At 38.9% G+C, this 18,493-nt stretch overlaps 1 protein-coding gene across 2 annotated transcripts in view; it reads left to right on the top strand.

The window, feature by feature from the left end:
- Positions 1-18,493, top strand: part of usp47 (ubiquitin specific peptidase 47) — a 46,943-nt gene that overhangs the window by 22,736 nt on the left and 5,714 nt on the right. For both annotated transcript variants that reach the window (XM_048186219.1, XM_048186220.1), the window contains 16 exons: positions 746-895; positions 1,497-1,592; positions 1,681-1,833; positions 2,277-2,435; positions 2,529-2,660; positions 3,418-3,494; positions 3,897-3,952; positions 4,110-4,222; positions 8,723-8,827; positions 10,887-11,094; positions 11,240-11,355; positions 12,056-12,175; positions 13,806-14,571; positions 16,869-17,044; positions 17,182-17,262; positions 17,355-17,470. In XM_048186219.1, coding sequence (XP_048042176.1) covers positions 746-895; positions 1,497-1,592; positions 1,681-1,833; positions 2,277-2,435; positions 2,529-2,660; positions 3,418-3,494; positions 3,897-3,952; positions 4,110-4,222; positions 8,723-8,827; positions 10,887-11,094; positions 11,240-11,355; positions 12,056-12,175; positions 13,806-14,571; positions 16,869-17,044; positions 17,182-17,262; positions 17,355-17,470 — 2,624 coding nt within the window. The remainder of the gene's footprint in view (positions 1-745; positions 896-1,496; positions 1,593-1,680; positions 1,834-2,276; positions 2,436-2,528; positions 2,661-3,417; positions 3,495-3,896; positions 3,953-4,109; positions 4,223-8,722; positions 8,828-10,886; positions 11,095-11,239; positions 11,356-12,055; positions 12,176-13,805; positions 14,572-16,868; positions 17,045-17,181; positions 17,263-17,354; positions 17,471-18,493) is intronic.

An 18,493-nucleotide genomic window follows, 5' to 3' on the forward strand; every position in this document is an offset into this window, starting at 1 on the left:
CCGCTTTGGACTAAGGTGGAAACTCGGCTAATGAGATCCCTACATCAGGGCCAGGACAAAAGACCCAATGTTGAGTAAAATAAAAAGCATTTTAGGGAGTGTCCAAGCCCCTTGGGTTGGGTTGAGTCATGGCATGCCTTAAATTCTGCATGTTTTGTACAGAGGTTTCTACACTCAGCTAATTGTTCTCTTCTAAGCTCTTCTAATGCTGCAAGACTTTGTGATGGAAAAAAAACTTCAAAAGTCTTCAGTATGTGTGCCAGTAAGTTGAAAAAACTAATTTTTCAGGTGAAAACACATCAACCATTTGCTTGGTATTTCTCTGAATTTGTAGTGGGTTCTAAAAGCGACACACCGACCCACCATCAAAGAACTAGCGGCGACAAAAACCAACTGTGTTGTTGTCTCGCATTGCCTGTGTCTCGACCAAAAAGTTGTTTTAACACACCGCAAAGGCTACAGACGACGGCCAACTGCTCCTGCGTTAAGCCTAAAGTATACTTCACTTTTTACGCTTACACAAGGGTCAGGAGGCCTACATAGACGAGACATTGTTCAAAGAAGTTAGAAAGTACCCTCATTTGTACATCTCTAGCATGAAAGAATACAAAGAGATTTCCATGGGTTGTAACTCGTGGTGAGAGATTGCTCAAAACTGCGCATGTGTCGAATGCCTGTGTTTATTGAACTTTTATTTTTTTGTGCATGCAAAGTGTTTTGATGTACTATCTTTTGTTTTTCTCAGGCTGACCTGATCAACCAGCTTTACCAGGGCAAACTGAAGGACTATGTGCGCTGTTTGGAGTGTGGCTATGAGAGCTGGAGGATTGACACGTACTTGGACATCCCTCTGGTCATCAGGCCCTTCGGGGCTAGCCAGGTTTTTGGCAGCGTGGTGCGTCCGGCCATCGTTATGACCATTTTTTTGTAGCTATATACTAGCAGATGCAGTATTACGCCATTTGCAGTTTTTCAAGTGTAATTGTTTTATGCCAACAAGACATAATGGCAGTATTTTTACACATGCTAGTTTGTGATTTTTAATATACTTTGAAATGGAAATATAACCATCGCTATTTGATACTTCATAGTGATGGGAACAGAACAGAGCTTTACTGTCAGATTGGGAAGAGAGGAGTTGCAATAATGTCAAATATGTGTAAAATGTGTTTTTTGAAAAATCAAGCATGAAAACCTATTTTAGTAGACTCCAAAAACAAAATCAGGACTTTGTAAAAGAGCATAATAGGTCCCCTTTTAACTGTGTTATTTATATACTTTCAAGGCATTTATATTTCAAATTAGCTTCAGTTTACCTTTTGAGTTTTAGTTCTAATTTAGATATGAGCTTTTGATTATTTGCTTCTTTTTTTTTTAATATAAAACTATTTTTAATGGTTTGTTAATGATAACACTGATGCTGAATGTCAAATGCAATATCCAAATGAAAGAGGAGCATGTTTGTCCTTATTGTCCACTGATTTTATGTTGATCAGGAAGAAGCCCTGCAGGCCTTCATCCAGCCTGAGACTCTCGACGGGCCCAACCAGTACTTCTGTGAGCGCTGCAAAAAAAAATGTGACGCCCGCAAGGTGAGTCAGATCAGAGACGATGATTGTCTGGTCCTCTACCACATTTCTAGTCCTCTACATTTCTTATGCAGTGTTTTTTTCTCTCCAGGGCCTGAGATTCCTCCATTTCCCATACCTGCTGACTCTGCAGCTGAAACGCTTTGACTTTGATTACACCACTATGCACCGCATTAAACTCAATGACCGCATGACCTTCCCCGAGGAGCTGGACATGAGCCCTTTCATCGACGTCGAGGATGAGGTGAGACGCAGTTTTGTGCTCTCTTTCCTCTGGTTAAGGAAAACTGAACTGATCTCTCCTGCCCTCTTCACATCTCACATTTCAACTTTATATGCATACACACAGTATACTCGCATAGGGTGACGCATACTATATTATAAATCTTAATTGCTTGACTGCTTGCATCATCTCAAAATGCTTTTTGTGCATCTTACACTGTGAGCATTGCATTTTTAAGACTGCGTGTCAAGATCAAATACTTTAAAAACTTGTTTCTGCATTGTTCCATTATTTTGCACTCTGCCCGTAACACAAGAACACTTCCTGTGTAAATGTCCCCTGATGCACGTGTCTAGTAGCATAATTATTCATGGCTTCTTTACACTAGTTGATTTTGAAAGTATGTAGTTTTGAACCGTTTAAAACCATAATTTTAATGCATTAATTAAACATTTTGTCGGCAGAAATCACCTCAGACAGAGAGCTGCACTGACAGTGGGGCGGAGAATGAAGGAAGCTGCCACAGTGACCAGATGAGCAATGATTTCTCCACGGATGACGCAGTGGACGAGGGCATCTGTCTGGATAACACCAGCAGCGCAGAGCGGGTGCTCAAACCAAAGGTTACATCACGTCCTCTCTGAACCCAAATGCTCAAGTGCTGTGATGAACTCGGAAGCTGAAAGATAAACATTCCTCTTCTGCCTCCTTTACAGAGCTCTTTGACCTTTGAACTCTTCTCGGTCATGGTGCATTCTGGGAGTGCTGCAGGCGGGCACTATTATGCCTGCATCAAGTCCTTCAGTGACAGCCAGTGGTACAGCTTCAATGACCAGCACGTCAGTAAGGTCAGCAGGCTAGCATCACTCTAAAATTCAAGTCACCTTTATTTATATAGCGCTTTTTACAATGCAAATTGTGTCAAAGCAGCTTTACAGTGATAACTGGTATATAATTTTGGCTGCACAGCAGCTCTAAAAGAATAGTGTCAGTGCAGGCATATCAAAGCACTGTTGAATATCAAATGTAAAAAGGAAAAAGGAAAAGTTCAAAATTTAAATTATTAAATCATAGGGTCTCATTCACTTATAATTGTGTGGATTATTGGTATTTATACGCACAGGAGAACTTCTCACAGAACCTTTGCCTAATTCACAATACATGCATACACACATGAATTTGTTTGTAACTTCGTTCTAATGTTAATGAATTTGGTGTATTCTAATTAAGCAAGTGCCAAGGTTAATAATTAGCATAAAACATGCCCAAACCATCTCCATATCAGGACTTTCTGCACGACCGTTCCTTTACAGCCTTTCGTCACTCTCAGCAAACATATAATGCTCTTGACTCAAACAATGCCAAGTGTGCCATCCTCAAAACCAGTTCAAACACCTTGTATACAGAACCAGATTACAGACCTGTCATTAGCCAGCTGTACATACGCATATCTGCGTCTTTATGCAGAGGAACCTCGCAGCTTGAGCTAAAATGCAACTTCATTTGTTATCAGTGAAAAAAAAAAAAAAATATATATATATATAATATGGAGGGTTATAGTACAGGGTTGTAATTTGTGTTTTTGCCATCATGTGTTTGTTCCAGATCACGCAGGATGACATTCGGAAGACATATGGCGGATCCTCAGGGAGCAGAGGCTATTACTCCAGTGCCTTTGCCAGGTGTGTGAATCCTCCTAGTCCTACATTTATGATCTCTGAGATGCCAAAGAAGACCCTTGTAAAACACATTATAAAGTATTTGGTAACACTTCAGTATAGGGAACATGTATTTGCTATTATTTACAACTTCTCTCTCAATTAACTCCTAATTTTCTTCTTAATAGTTACTAAAATCATTTTTTGTAGTGTTTAAATGTAGGTATTGGGTAGGAATAAGGGATGTAGAATAAGGTAATGCAGAATAAGGCATTAATATGTGCTTTAAAAGTACTAATAAACAATCAATATACTAGTAAAATGCTGTTAATTAGTTAAAAGTGAGAACTGGACCCTAAAATAAAGTGTTACCAATTATTATTTTTTTTGTTTTAAATCATGTCTTCTGCTTTTATGCCCCAACAGCTCTACAAATGCATACATGCTCATGTACAGACTAAAAGACCCCTCCAGAAATTCAAGTAAGAGAACTGACATGGATATTTTTTTCTTAATAAATAAATAAATAAATTATATATATACATATATACATATATAAAGCATTACCAATGATCTTGCTCCCTTTCTGAGATTCTGGAATTCAGTGTTCTCTGTGTGTGTGTGTGTGTGTGTTTGCAGAATTCCTGGAAGTGGAAGACTTCCCAGAGCACATAAAGAGACTGGTGCAACGAGAGAAAGAGTCTGAGGAGCAGGAGAAGAGGCAAAGAGAGATCGAGCGCAACACATGCAAGGTAAAGCCCCTGCACAGCACAAACAGTGCTCAGTTTTGTAACTGCATGCCGTGGAGACTTGTGCTCTGTTCCAAACCCTAATGAGCTGCCTACCTAGACAGAATTTTAGGCATCGTAGGCACTCAAAAATGCAAACGCTGTTCCAGCAGTGCACAACAGAAATTGGCCAAAATTCGGTATCTGAAGAGTTTAATTAAGGGTGTGTTCACACTTGTATTTCGGTTCTCTTGGTTTCATTTGGTCCCAACCAAAAAAAGAAAATTATACATTTAGTCCTGGTTTGCTAAGCATTCACAATGTCATTTTTAACACCAAACCTAAAGATGCAAAATAAAAATAAAAACGGCTTTTATGACATATATTTTGCACACATCCAAAACAATGCTGTATGCTGGGCTAATATCTTGTGATATCATGTCCTGTTTTTGGTTTTAGATGTCTTTGGTCCGTGTTGCGTTCATATTTCAGTTAAACCGCACCAGAGTTCTCTTGGAAGTGGATCAAAACCCACCTTTTCAGGGGTCTCGGTCCTCTTGTTTGGTGTGCACCAGGGTTTGGATGGCAGCGTTCACATTTATTCCAATGAACCACACTAACAGAGCAATTGCACAAATTTCTTTTTTATCAAACCAAACCTGCCAAGTGTGAACTCACCCTAAGGCAGCATTACATATATTAGGCAATTCCAGATTTCATTGCTACAAAAAAATTTGCGCACATACATTTTTGGTGAAAGCAGGTTTGTCTATGTCAACTTAAACCTGTTTTAAATACAGATAAAACTAAATGAAATATTCTTTAAAATTCCAAAGCTCTACAAAATCATCTTCCTGATATTATATCTTCCCAGGGAACAAAAATACAATGTGTTGTGAGTTATAAGTACCTGGATATTTTATTTGATAGTCAAATTAACTTTTAAGCCACATATTGACAAACTACTTTCTAAACTTAAGCTTAAAGGTTTTTATTTCAGAAACAGATCTTTATTTTCTTTAAGTGCAAGGAAATATTTAGTATCTGCAACCTTTTTACCACTATTGTATTATAGTGGTGAAGACTGCTTTATATGAATGCCCCAGTACATGATTTAAAGGAACTTGATGCCATTTTTCATAACGCTTTATGTTTTATTACTGGTTATAGCACATCATTGCACTTTATATGATAAGTTGCCATCTTTGTAAACTCAAAGAAGTTTTAATTGGTATTGTTTTAAATAAGTCTATTTGTCGTCTAACTCCATCTTGTCTCTCAGCTTTTCTAATGCAAATGTCTGCTACAATCTTTGTTCAAATGATTTGTTATATCTTAAAGTTACTTGGGTTAGAACAGAGCTAGGAAAAAAAAAAACTTTAAATATGCTTCTTTTGCTTGGAATAATTTACAAAACATTTTAAAGCTGACTATGCTTTTAACAGATTATTGCCTGGTTTCACAGACAGAGCTTGGACTAAGCCAGGATTAGGCCTTAGTTCAATTAGGGCATTTAAGTAGCTTTTATAAACACCCTTGGAAAAAAAAAAAAAAAACATCACTGGTGTGAACCTTGAGACAAAACAAAACATTTTAAGATATGTCAGTACAAGTTGCTTTCAGTATAAACAGTTTTTGGTGTATGTGTTTCATCCTTTGGTAAATTGTTTTTTTGTTTTAATGTGTATTTGTATGTTTGTTATTTTATCTGCTTTCTTTTCCAGGTTACTCTTGCAAAAGAGATTTTAATCTCAATGAGTTTTTAACCAGATGGATGGATGGATGATTGGATGGATGGATGGATGGATGGATGGGTGGATGGATGATTGGGTGGATGGATGGATGATTGGATGATTGGGTGGATGGATGGATGATTGGGTGGATGGATGGATGGATGGATGATTGGGTGGATGGATGATTGGATGGATGGATGGATGGATGGATGGATGGATGGATGATTGGGTGGACGGATGGATGGATGGGTGGATGGATGGATGATTGGGTGGATGGATGGATGATTGGATGGATGGATGGATGATTGGGTGGGTGGATGGATGGATGATTGGGTGGATGGATGGATGATTGGGTGGATGGATGGATGATTGGGTGGATGGATGGATGATTGGGTGGATGGATGGGTGGATGGATGATTGGGTGGATGGATGGATGATTGGATGATTGGGTGGATGGATGGATGATTGGGTGGATGGATGGATGGATGGATGATTGGGTGGATGGATGATTGGATGGATGGATGGATGGATGGATGGATGGATGGATGGATGGATGGATGGATGATTGGGTGGACGGATGGATGGATGGGTGGATGGATGGATGATTGGGTGGATGGATGGATGATTGGATGGATGGATGGATGATTGGGTGGGTGGATGGATGGATGATTGGGTGGATGGATGGATGATTGGGTGGATGGATGGATGATTGGATGGATGGATGGATGGATGATTGGGTGGATGGATGATTGGATGGATGGATGATTGGGTGGATGGATGATTGGATGGATGGATAGATGGATGGATGGATGGTTGGATGATTGGGTGGATGGATGGATGGATGATTGGATGGTTGGATGAATGATTGGGTGGATGGGTGGATGGATGGATGGATGATTGGGTGGATGGATGGATGGATGATTGGATGGTTGGATGAATGATTGGGTGAATGGATGGATGATTGGGTGGATGGATGGATGGATGGATGGATGGATGGATGGATGATTGGGTGGATGGATGGAAGGATGATTGGGTGGATGGATGGATGATTGGGTGGATGGATGGATGGATGGATGGATGGATGATTGGATGGGTGGATGGATGGATGGATGGATGGATGGATGGGTGGATGGATGGATGGATGGATGGATGATTGGGTGGATGGATGGAAGGATGATTGGGTGGATGAATGATTGGGTGGATGGATGGATGGATGGATGGATGGATGATTGGATGGATGGATGGATGGATGGATGGATGGATGGATGGATGGATGGATGGATGATTGGGTGGATGGATGGAAGGATGATTGGGTGGATGGATGGATGATTGGGTGGATGGATGGATGGATGGATGGATGGATGGATGGATGATTGGATGGATGGGTGGATGGATGGATGGATGGATGGATGGGTGGATGGATGGATGGATGGATGATTGGGTGGATGGATGGAAGGATGATTGGGTGGATGGATGGATGGATGGATGGATGGATGGATGGATGGTTGGATGAATGATTGGGTGGATGGATGGATGGATGGATGGATGGATGGATGATTGGGTGGATGGATGATTGGATGGATGGATGGATGGATGGATGGATGGATGGATGGATGATTGGATGGATGGATGAATGATTGGGTGGATGGATGGATGAATGATTGGGTGGATGGATGGATGATTGGGTGGATGGATGGATGGATGGATGATTGTATGGATGGATGGATGATTGGGTGGATGGATGGATGGATGGATGGATGATTGGATGGATGGATGGATGGATGGATGGATGAATGATTGGGTGGATGGATGGATGATTGGGTGGATGGATGGATGATTGGGTGGATGGATGGATGGATGATTGGGTGGGTGGATGGATGATTGGGTGGGTGGGTGGATGGATGGATGGATGATTGGATGGATGGATGATTGGATGGATGGATGGATGGATGGATGGATGGATGATTGGGTGGATGGATGGATGGATGATTGGGTGGATGGATGGATGGATGATTGGGTGGATGGATGGATGGATGGGTGGATAAGGGTAGTACTCACCCTGGTTCCATCAACAAAAACCCAATAATGTTTCCATTGGCATAAACAAAAGTTTACACGTTTTGTTCATTGTGATACTCTTCACAGATGAGCACAACCTCGGCAGAATTAAAAAGCTAAACGTAGTCTATAAACAAACTAGACCACTTTCACATGACTTTAATTTCACCACCATTAAGCTTCAGACAACTCATAGTCTTTATTTAAAAACATTTTTCCTGAAAGTTTGAGTAAGAATAGTTTGCAAGAGCGACAACCTCTGTAATCCCATTTAGACACTTTTTAGCAACCGCCATTTTTAAGACAAGTAAAAGTACTTTTTTAAAAAAATCACAGGGTAGTACAATTAAACGTGACATTAAACTTTTAGGCGTTTAACCAAAAGCCCATTCAAAAAACGTATTGACTTCAGGACGATTGGATGTTTTGGCCTACAAAAATACATCCCTGCAGCACTAAATAGACATTTCAAGTGTAATGTTGGACTGTTACATAAAAACAATGTGTGGAATGTGGAAGTTTCACAACTGCAGCGTACTACGTACATACTACAAAATGGTGCAGAAGTATGCAAAATGGGAAACAACTTTCTTATGAGTGTCTTCAATGATTTTTTATTTTATTTTTTATGTTATGTGCTTTAGTGAGGTTCCTTGATGTTTTGGATGCTGCCTGAGTAGCCAGAGAGTCAGTGTTTGGAACCGAGCCTGATTATTCTGTCCTCTTCCATTAGATCAAGCTATTCTGCATGCATCCAGTGAAGCTGATGATGATGGAGAATAAGCTGGAGGTTCACAAGGACAAAACTCTCAGAGAAGCAACAGAAATGGCTTATAAGGCAAGTAGTGTTAAATATTGTCTAAATTTCACCTGCGCATCAGATTGTTAACATGGAAGAACCTTAAAAGTGACATCAGATGCCCATTTCCTACAAGTTGGTATGATTATTTAGGGTCTTCATGAAATGTCTAACATAATTTGTTTAAAATTCCTCAATAGTCATGTAAAACAACACCCTTTTTTACCTTGCTTGTCAAAAACAGTTCTGTTCACAGCGACCTGTTTCGGTGCATGTCTCTTTAAATGATTATAAGCTACTGTTCACCCCACCCCTCTCTTCTGTGCGGAATGCCAGAGCCGTAGAAAATCAGAGATGCGACATGCTTTGATCTCGCCGTCATGTGGTCCGTGGAGCTCTCAATAGTTCCAAACAACTCCTTGCTTGCAATCTCTTTGAATGAGTTTAAGCAGGATATACAGCAGTTTCATTTTATTTGCTGCAATTCCTGGTACCTGCCCCCTCAGGCCAGAGCCATTTGTGATTTTGTGCTAAAATCACAATAGAAAAATGTAAAAATTCACATTAAAAAAATAGTATAATTAATATTTTCTCATTTTATTTGTCTTAACTTACTATTTTAGTTAGTAGAATGAGTAAAGCTGTTTGTTGTTTTTAGGATGACAAATGTTTTAAAAGTTTTAAAAGTGTGTGAATACAATGGCCATTGAGAGGTGGTTAAGACAGCGCTCAAAATGCTAGGGGGAAAATGATGGTATCGTCACATTTTTTAAAATTTCTGGTACTGAAGTTGGTACTTTTGATAACCCTACTTGCATCTGTGTGATGAATTGATGGCACAGCTCCATCCTTTAAATACAGCTTGGATGCGAGTCCAGCTTCGTATTGGCCCAGGTTTGTAATACACTCCGACGAAAAGTGTTTGGCACACACAAGCAAGTTTTTGCCCACTCTTTCTGGGACATTTCCTTCAAATATAAAATCAAAATTTCATCTGACGTCCCCTTTATAAACAGATCAACAAGCAGTGCTTCCCACACATAGGGCCTCATTCATGAAACATGAATTTGCTCGTATATTTACGAAAGTTTCATGAATGAGGCCCATAGACTTTACCTGGGCGGGCCGCCCAAGTATATTTGGTGACACATTTTTGCTTTTATTTTTTTATCCTCTTATACATTATCTAAACCAACTGCAATCGATTTTAGAGGCTGTTCATGTTGCGTCTAAAAACTTGTGGAAAAGGCCGGCCGCACCACTTTTCAAAAGCACTCATCTGCAGTTACTAAGCAGTCATGAGCCGCGTTCGCCATGGAAAATGAAGAAGTTTCAGCATTTAAAATAAGGAAATTGAGCTCAAAAGACGCAACATGTGAACGGCCCCCAACTAAGTTGAACATCTCCCCTCGCTCTTCGCGTTTCACAATTGCTTGTTCTGTGTGCGCGAGATCTGTTTACTTCCACTGACAATCCACTGCAGAGACCCACAGAGACACGGTGAATATTTCACAGACAAGACCAGGTATTCATGCGTGCATGTGTGTATGCATTTATAACAGCAGTTAGCCACATCCAGAAAAATGAATGGATCTCTGTGGGCCTCTGCAGGATGTATATGGTAATTACACTTTTTTTTTTTTTTCTAAAACTATTTCCTACCGATTTTTCTCTAACCAGCAGATGTCAGAATTCTGCCCCTAACACTTAGATCAATATCCAGAAACAACTTCATCATTAAAGATCATCATTAAAGCTTTTTTCCCCATAAAAATGTACTGTTTCATATGCATGCTAATGGTGTAGTTGAGGAATTTTGTGGTAAATATATAAAAAAGTACTTCATATCCCCCAAAACAGTATAATCTGTATCAAAATGTATTTCAATAAATAAAAACATTGTTAAAAGTTGCACATTATTTGTTGTTTGTCACATGTAGTTGACCGTTTTTTCGCCGTGGGTAATAGGAGGATTTTCCACCCGGCGACCACCGCAAGTATATTTCAAACCTGTGGGAAGCACTGCAACAAGCTTTGTCTATCTGAATTCATCACTGATTGGTGTTCTTGTGTTTGTCTATGCACATTGTGTGATCAGCTGATGGATCTCGAGGGAGTGGTGCCACTGGACTGCTGTCGATTGGTCAAATACGATGAGTTTCATGAATACCTGGAACGTTCGTATGAAGGCGAGGAAGACATGCCCATGGGTTTGCTGCTCGGCGGGGTCAAATCTTCATACATGTTTGACCTGCTCCTGGAGATCCGCAGACCTGACCAAGCCTTCCAGCCCTACAAACCTGGAGGTAACTACTGAGCTGACTTTTCTGAACATTAATCCAGGTCTCAATAAAGGAATGTCATGTCACTTTGCAGTTCTTTGATTTCTAGAATTCCTTTCAAAACCTCCTCGCTGTAAACTGCTGACATTGTTTGTGTGTTTGATTGCAGAGGTGATGGTGAAGGTCCATGTGGTGGATCTGAAGAGCGAGTCAATTGCTGCTCCAGTCAGTGTCAGGGCATATCTCAACCAGACCATCACAGAGTTTAAGCAACTCATTGCACAGGTACAGATTCTCATTTCTCAAACACGTATCAAGGGCACTTTCCATTAATAGGGTAAACATTTGTGGCCCTTTTTTTTTTTTAAGCAAAGAAGGCCCAAGTGCAATGTTCTTGAGAAAAAGAACAATTAGAAATGCTAGATAAACTGTTATCTTACACTAAATTGTAATAATGTAAAAGTACCCCACTTAAAATAACCATACAACAATCTGTTGAATTGATATTACAAGTCATTGTTATCAAAGCCAAAAAAATAGCCTTTAGTCTGACTAATTTAGGCGAAATCTGCAGTCCTTTTACTTTTTTATTTTTACTTTCATCTGTGTTTCTTTAAAAAATATTATATTTGTATTTTCATGTTCATTTCGAGTGTTTATTTTATTTTTTATATTTATTTATCTTAATTTTATTATTTTATTTGCCTAAAAATAATCACACAAATGAGGGCTTTTAACCCACATTTTTTTAACAGATTAGCAAAAATGTTATATTTGTCTAATCCCTGAATTCTTCACACTAATATCTGGATATTCTCTGAAGGTAAAGCATCTACTTTCACTGATACTTTGTAGAAAAAGAAAACACATGCCAGATATAATTTCAAGCACTGTTTTGTTCTCTATTTATGGAAAGTGCCAAAGACTGTTGAAACAGATGTCTGCTTCCATCTTAACCTCTTGTCACCTGGTTGTGTGTTCTCAGGCCACGGGACTTTGTGCGGAGACGATGCGTGTCGTCTTAGAGCGCTGCTATAATGACCTTCGGCTTCTTTACGTGCCCAACAAGACTCTGAAAGCAGAGGGTTTCTTCAGGAGTAACAAGGTTCACTAGTATAACACTCACTTTTTATTGGCTTTGTTCCAAAACTTAGTGATCTAACACACTGTATATATCCTAACCAAAGTAGAACCCTTTTAGTGTTGTTACATATGTTTGTTACATGTACTTACAGTAGTAATAACAGTAAACTATGCACAATTACATGCAACTATCCCTAAACCAAACCCTACTCCTATCCCTATTTTAAGTACATGTTGTTCATTAAAATTACTCAGTACTTAAATGTATAATTACACTGTAACAAGGACACCTTAAAATAAAGTGTGACCTTGTCATTCAGTTATTGCTGCTCCAATAAGGTGTATGAGAAATGTCACTATTTCGCCCAATTAATTCCAATAGAATTTGGTGTTAAGCATTGTTGCTAAACTGATCACATGATATTCGAAGCACAAAATACACTCACTAAAAAAGTACATTTTTAATTGTGGAACATTAAGTAAACTAAAGAAAAGTATTTTCCAAGTACACTTTATGTAGAAGTATGCTAAAATCAATGTACTAGTAATATAAGTGTACTATTTCCTACTTTTTTGGACTAAAGTGGCCCTCTTATTTGTTCATAATATAATACTTTTAAGTCTAAGTTTAAGTGTACCAGTAGTAGACTTAACAGTGTACATAAACTGGTTTTCTTCTCTATTGCAACTAATTCTACAAGTAAACTTACTGTAGTATAGTTCAACTTCACAATACTGTTAATACAGTTAGCTATGCACTTCTAACTGACTTTTTAGTTTATCAAAATACATATTGATGAAGTATACTCTCAGTAGACTACCAGTTTAATAGTTTTTATATGGAAAGTACTCTATACTTAGTGAACTTAACATCATATTTTTAGTTTACTCATACCACCGTGTAAGAATTGTTAATAAAATCTGCCAAATGTTTATCTGATGTTGGTTAATAACATTGTGTACAAAAAAGATGAATTGCAGTTCCACTCATGTGTTATTTACTCTATGCTTTCCCACCCCAAAGCTGAAACTTTTGCATTGGCTCATGAACATTTTGCATTTGTGTTCTCCTGAGAAACTTTGCGTTCGCTTACAGAGCTTTTGTGATGGAAAATATGAGGTGGGAGGAAAACTATATTTTTGTGAGCGAACACGTACTTGGAATACTAAATTATACTTTTCTTTAGTATTGAACAAATACACCTCTGCTTTTCTGTATCCTTCAATTCAATTCAATTCACATTTATTTGTATAGCGCTTTTCACAATACATATGTAGTTTCAAAGCAGCTTTACAGAAAATGCATGTCAACATTACAATTTGGAGTGATCTGTTATCAGAGGTGACAAAATATGTTATTTCAGAAATGTACATATACAAATCACGCAGTTAGCTAACAATCTATTAATTTAAACGATGTATTAAGGCAGAAACAATGAGCTCATGGAAGTAATTAATACAAGTATACTTGTCAGTATAAGCTAAGTATATTCAAGTATAAGTCATTTTTGGGTGAACTAACCCTTTAAATTAGATTTGAAAACCTAGTGAAGTAATTTTCACAATTGTCTAAGATTTTTTTTACTTCATTGCCACTTTTAAAACGTCTTAATTTTGCTTATTCCTATAAACTGCTCTTGTTTTTCCCTCAGGTTTTCGTGGAGAGCTCAGACTCGACAGATCATCAGGTGGCGTTCACTGACTCTGTTTTGTGGAAGCTCTTGGATCGCCACGGGAACACAATCAGACTGTTTGTCTCCCTGCCCGAGCAATCGCCAGGCTCTTTGGCCAGTAGAACTATTTGCCCCAAAGCCAGCGCTGACTCTGAGGACTCTTTTGATGGGGCGAAGGGCAGCAGGAAGTCAGTGGAAGCCATTCTTGAAGAGAGCACAGAGAAGTTGAAGAACCTTTCTTTACAGCAGCAGCAGCAGCAAACCTCCAGCACCAGTGACAGTCAGAAGAGCTCCGAACACAGCGACTTCGAGCATATCGAGTCACCAGCACAGGAGCCGGACACCGCCTCACAGCCTTCACAGACGGAGAACTGCACACGGGTCGCCTCCGACACGGAGAACCAGTTCCCCTCTGAGGAGCGCTCGGACTCGGACGTCAATAACGACCGCAGCACCAGCTCGGTGGACAGTGACATCCTGAGCTCCAGCCACAGCAGCGACACGCTGTGTAACGCAGACAGCGGCCCGCTGCCACTGGCTAACGGCCTCGACTCGCACAGCATCACCAGCAGCCGGCGCTCCAAAGCACACGAGGGGAAGAAGGAGACGTGGGACACGGCGGAAGAAGACTCGGGCACGGACAGCGAGTACGACGAGAACGGCAAGAGTAAAGCTGAAGCCCAGTACTTGTACTTCAAAGCAGAGCCATACTCTCAGGAGGATGGATCCGGAGAAGGACAGAAATGTAAATTTTCTCTGCTTGTTTTTTTTGTTTTATTTAAGAGTGAAAGCACTGTGATCATATGCACACGTGCAGCTCGTGATATGGTGTTTTTCAGCGTCTCAGAGCGGCTTGGGTCATTTACTGTGAATCAAACCACTCTGAGACACTAAAAACAACCATGAGCTGCAGCTTGTAACTGAACACAGTGCCTCGCTTCACACTTTTAAAATGCATCAGTCTTTCCATGAAAATAGCCATAGATGCTGGTATGGCAACAAAAACAAACTTAAATGGCAGGGCATATATTTATTTCATTAAATCGAAGCCTTTGCAATATGTCTGTGACATTAAAAGGTTAGTTCACAAAAAAAAAAAAAATTATCCCATGATTTACTCACTCTCAAGCCTTCCTAGGTGTATATGACTGTTCTTTCAGACAAACACAATCGGAGATATATTTAAAAATATCCTGGCTCTTCCAAGCTTTATAATGGTAGTGAATGGGGGTCGAGATTTTGAAGCCAAAAAAATTGCATCCAAAGAAGTGAAGCGATGGGTTTTTGTAAGGAAAAATATCAATTTTTATAATTTGGATGGGCTGGCGGGCATACGCATCGATTTGCGGTGGAAGAGTGACCTCTGACCCGACGCATGACGTAATGACGAACGCGGAAGTGCATAGGATAGAGCAAAACAAAACACCGGTCATGATTAAAGAGAAATGTTGGAGGAATTGGGAAATAAGAGAAGAGGAGCCTGCCTGCCTCAGGGGTTACTCTTGTGGCGCAAGTCGACTAGCGCAGTATGCATACGGTCGTCTGCCAGAAGCTAGTTATTTTAGTTAATAGTGTTTTAAATATGGATATTTTTCTAACTAAAACCCATCACTTCACTTCAGAAGGCCTTTATTAACCCCTGGAGCCGTATGGATTATTTTTATAATAGATGGATGCATTTTTTTTGGGCTTCAAAATCTCGGCCCCCATTCACTATCATTATAAAGCTTGGAAGATCCAGGATATTTTTAAATCTGTCTCTGATCATATTCATCTGAAAGAAGAGAGTCACATACACCTAGGCTGGCTTGACGGTGAGTAAATCATGGGATAAATTATCATTTTTGGGTGAACTATCCCTTTAAGCCATGTCACGATAGCAATTTTATGACGTGTCATACATTTAATGCGGCATAAACTGCCAAATAAATTAGAAAACTTGATGGTTTAATATTAAAATTTAGATAAAGATATTAGTATTGTAATTTTATAGCATATGATTGATTAATTAAATATTGATTAATTAAATTTCTTTTCTTTATTTTATTGTAAAATAGTATTAATCAGTTATTATTTTTCCAGTTTTCAGACTATAAATTTACAATAGTACATTTTTCATTTTCCCTCAAATTCTTCAGCCCTAAAATAAAGAGGAAAAAAAGACATTTTGCAGCCTTTATTAAATTATTTTTATTTCCAATGCAGATGCACTGCCGAACAAAATCACCCTGATCATTCAAAATTTATTAATACTTTTCAAATATAACTTATCTTAATTCATCTGGTGAAAATTGCTGTATTGTTTCATATCGAAATATATATATTTTGCAGAAAAAACACATATCTCAATATCAGTTTTTTTACATCATCATGCAGGCTTAGTCCATTGGCTGGTAACCTTTTTAAAAACGGCAAGTATATTTATTTATATTAAAATGTAAGGATTTTACCCTGTTTTTTTTTTTCTCTCCAAATATGATAGAAACAAAAAAGAGGTTCAAACAGTTAAACTAAAGAAAAGCACCTTAGTGACTCTTGTGTCGTCTGACAATGTTTACCTCAGTGGAAAATTTGTCTGCTGAAAAAAGAAAAAAAAAAGATTAAACCAGCCTGGTCAGTTGGTCAGGTAGGAAGACCAGCTAAACCGGTAAACCATCTTAGGCTGGTTTATGCAATTTTAAAGAAGTTTAAATAGGAAGGCAAAAAAATAAAAAAAATAAAAATAATTGGACAGTTTTCTATTTTAATATATTTTAAAATGCAATTTTATCCTGTGATGGCAAAGCCGAATTTTCAGCATCATTACCCCAGTTTTCAGTGTCACATGATCCTTCAGAAATCATTCTAATATGCTGATTTGCTGATCAAGAAACATTTCTTCTTATTGTTATTATGAATGTTGAAAACAGTTGTGCTGCTTAATTTTTGTGGAAATCATGATACATTTATGCAGGATTCTTTGATAAATAAAAAGTTACCAAACTTAACAGTACAGTAGTTCATGCTCTTCAAGGTTAACATTGGTAATGTGATATGTTTCAGGTTTACTTGTCCATGTTGACAAGAGGATCACACTGGCTGCATTCAAACAGAATCTAGAGCCGTTTGTTGGCGTTCCCTCCACTCAGTTTAAGGTCTTCCGTGTTTATGCCAACAACCAGGAGTTTGAGAGCGTGCGGCTCAATGAGACGCTCTCCTCTTTTTCTGATGACAACAAGGCGAGTTTGTAACTTTATATTCTCCTGTACCAGCTTAACATTCAAAGACAACCATACTGAGTTGTTCTTGCAATTCTGTTTGGAACCACTAGAGGTACATAAATAACACACTGTTTATATGCACTGCCGTTGAACAGATCACGATTCGATTGGGACGTGCACTGAAGAAAGGAGAATACAGGGTGAAGGTCTACCAGCTGCTAGTTAATGACCCAGAGGTGAGCCACAAAACATCTGAAATATAAATGTATTCTGAAATCAGCAAAAATATGTTTGTGCACATGTAACATGTATTGTTTTGTTTCGACAGCCCTGCAAGTTCCTTTTGGATACTGTGTTCGCTAAGGGTATGACTGTTCGGCAGTCTAAGGAGGAGTTGCTTCCTCAACTCAAAGACCAGTGCAAACTGGACCTCAGTATAGACAGGTAATTCTATGATTTATTTGAAACATTGTAATTAACACAGTACTACAACTAATCAACTTCATCAGGTTTCTCTTTGTGTTCATGATGTAAAGTCTCTATCTTGTGTACTAACTTGTTTGACTTCAAACTGTCAGAAGCTAAACTGAGGTCTCTCTTCATTGCCCGCTGTTTTACTGGAGAATCTGACGGCGAGATTTGCCTTGTCTAATTTTTTTGTCTTTAAAACACTGGACCCGACGTTAATCGTGTTCCGCCGCAACCGCTCGAGGCTGTTTACAGAGCGAACATTGCAAATCCATTTTTCCTTTTTTGTCAGAAGTTGCACGAGTGCTTGGAGTATGTCAGAAATAGAACTGGGCATCAGTTTACTGTTGCGCCACATCCATCGCAGATAGCATCAATGAATTTAATGGGTTCTGTTTGTTTTTGTCGTGTCCCACCGCTTACGTCTGGCACTTGTGTCCTTTCACAAACTTGTCCATAATTAGTGCAGAACCATGCATTATTGTACATGCATACATTATTGTATTTGTTGCATAATCACAGATTATGGATTTTTGCAGTTTAAGTGGTGGTCAAACTACACTTTTCATTCCATTGATTTCCATCAATTCATATGCATGTGAATGCGGGAGTCAGGAAACCTAAACTCATGCGAATTTCGCTGCATTTCAAATTTCAAGTTTGGTGAACTCTGCCCTGCGAATTTGTATCACGTGATGACGTGTGCCCAATAGAAGATGGACCTCTTGGGTGAATTAAAAGAACATAAACTTTAAATCCGCAGGATTGCAGGGTTAAAGGGATAGTTCACCAAAAATTATCCCATGATTTACTTACCCTCAAGCCATCCTAGGTGTATATGACTATCTTCTTTCAGACAAACACAATCGGTGGTATATTTACCAAGCTTTATAATGGCAGTGAATAGGGGTTGAGATTTTGAAGCCAAAAAAATGCATCCATCCATCATAAAAATAATCCATACGGCTCAAGGGGGTTTATAAAGGCATCTGAAGCAAA

Source organism: Megalobrama amblycephala, linkage group LG3 (genome assembly GCF_018812025.1).
Source record: "Megalobrama amblycephala isolate DHTTF-2021 linkage group LG3, ASM1881202v1, whole genome shotgun sequence".
Taxonomy (NCBI): domain Eukaryota; kingdom Metazoa; phylum Chordata; class Actinopteri; order Cypriniformes; family Xenocyprididae; genus Megalobrama; species Megalobrama amblycephala.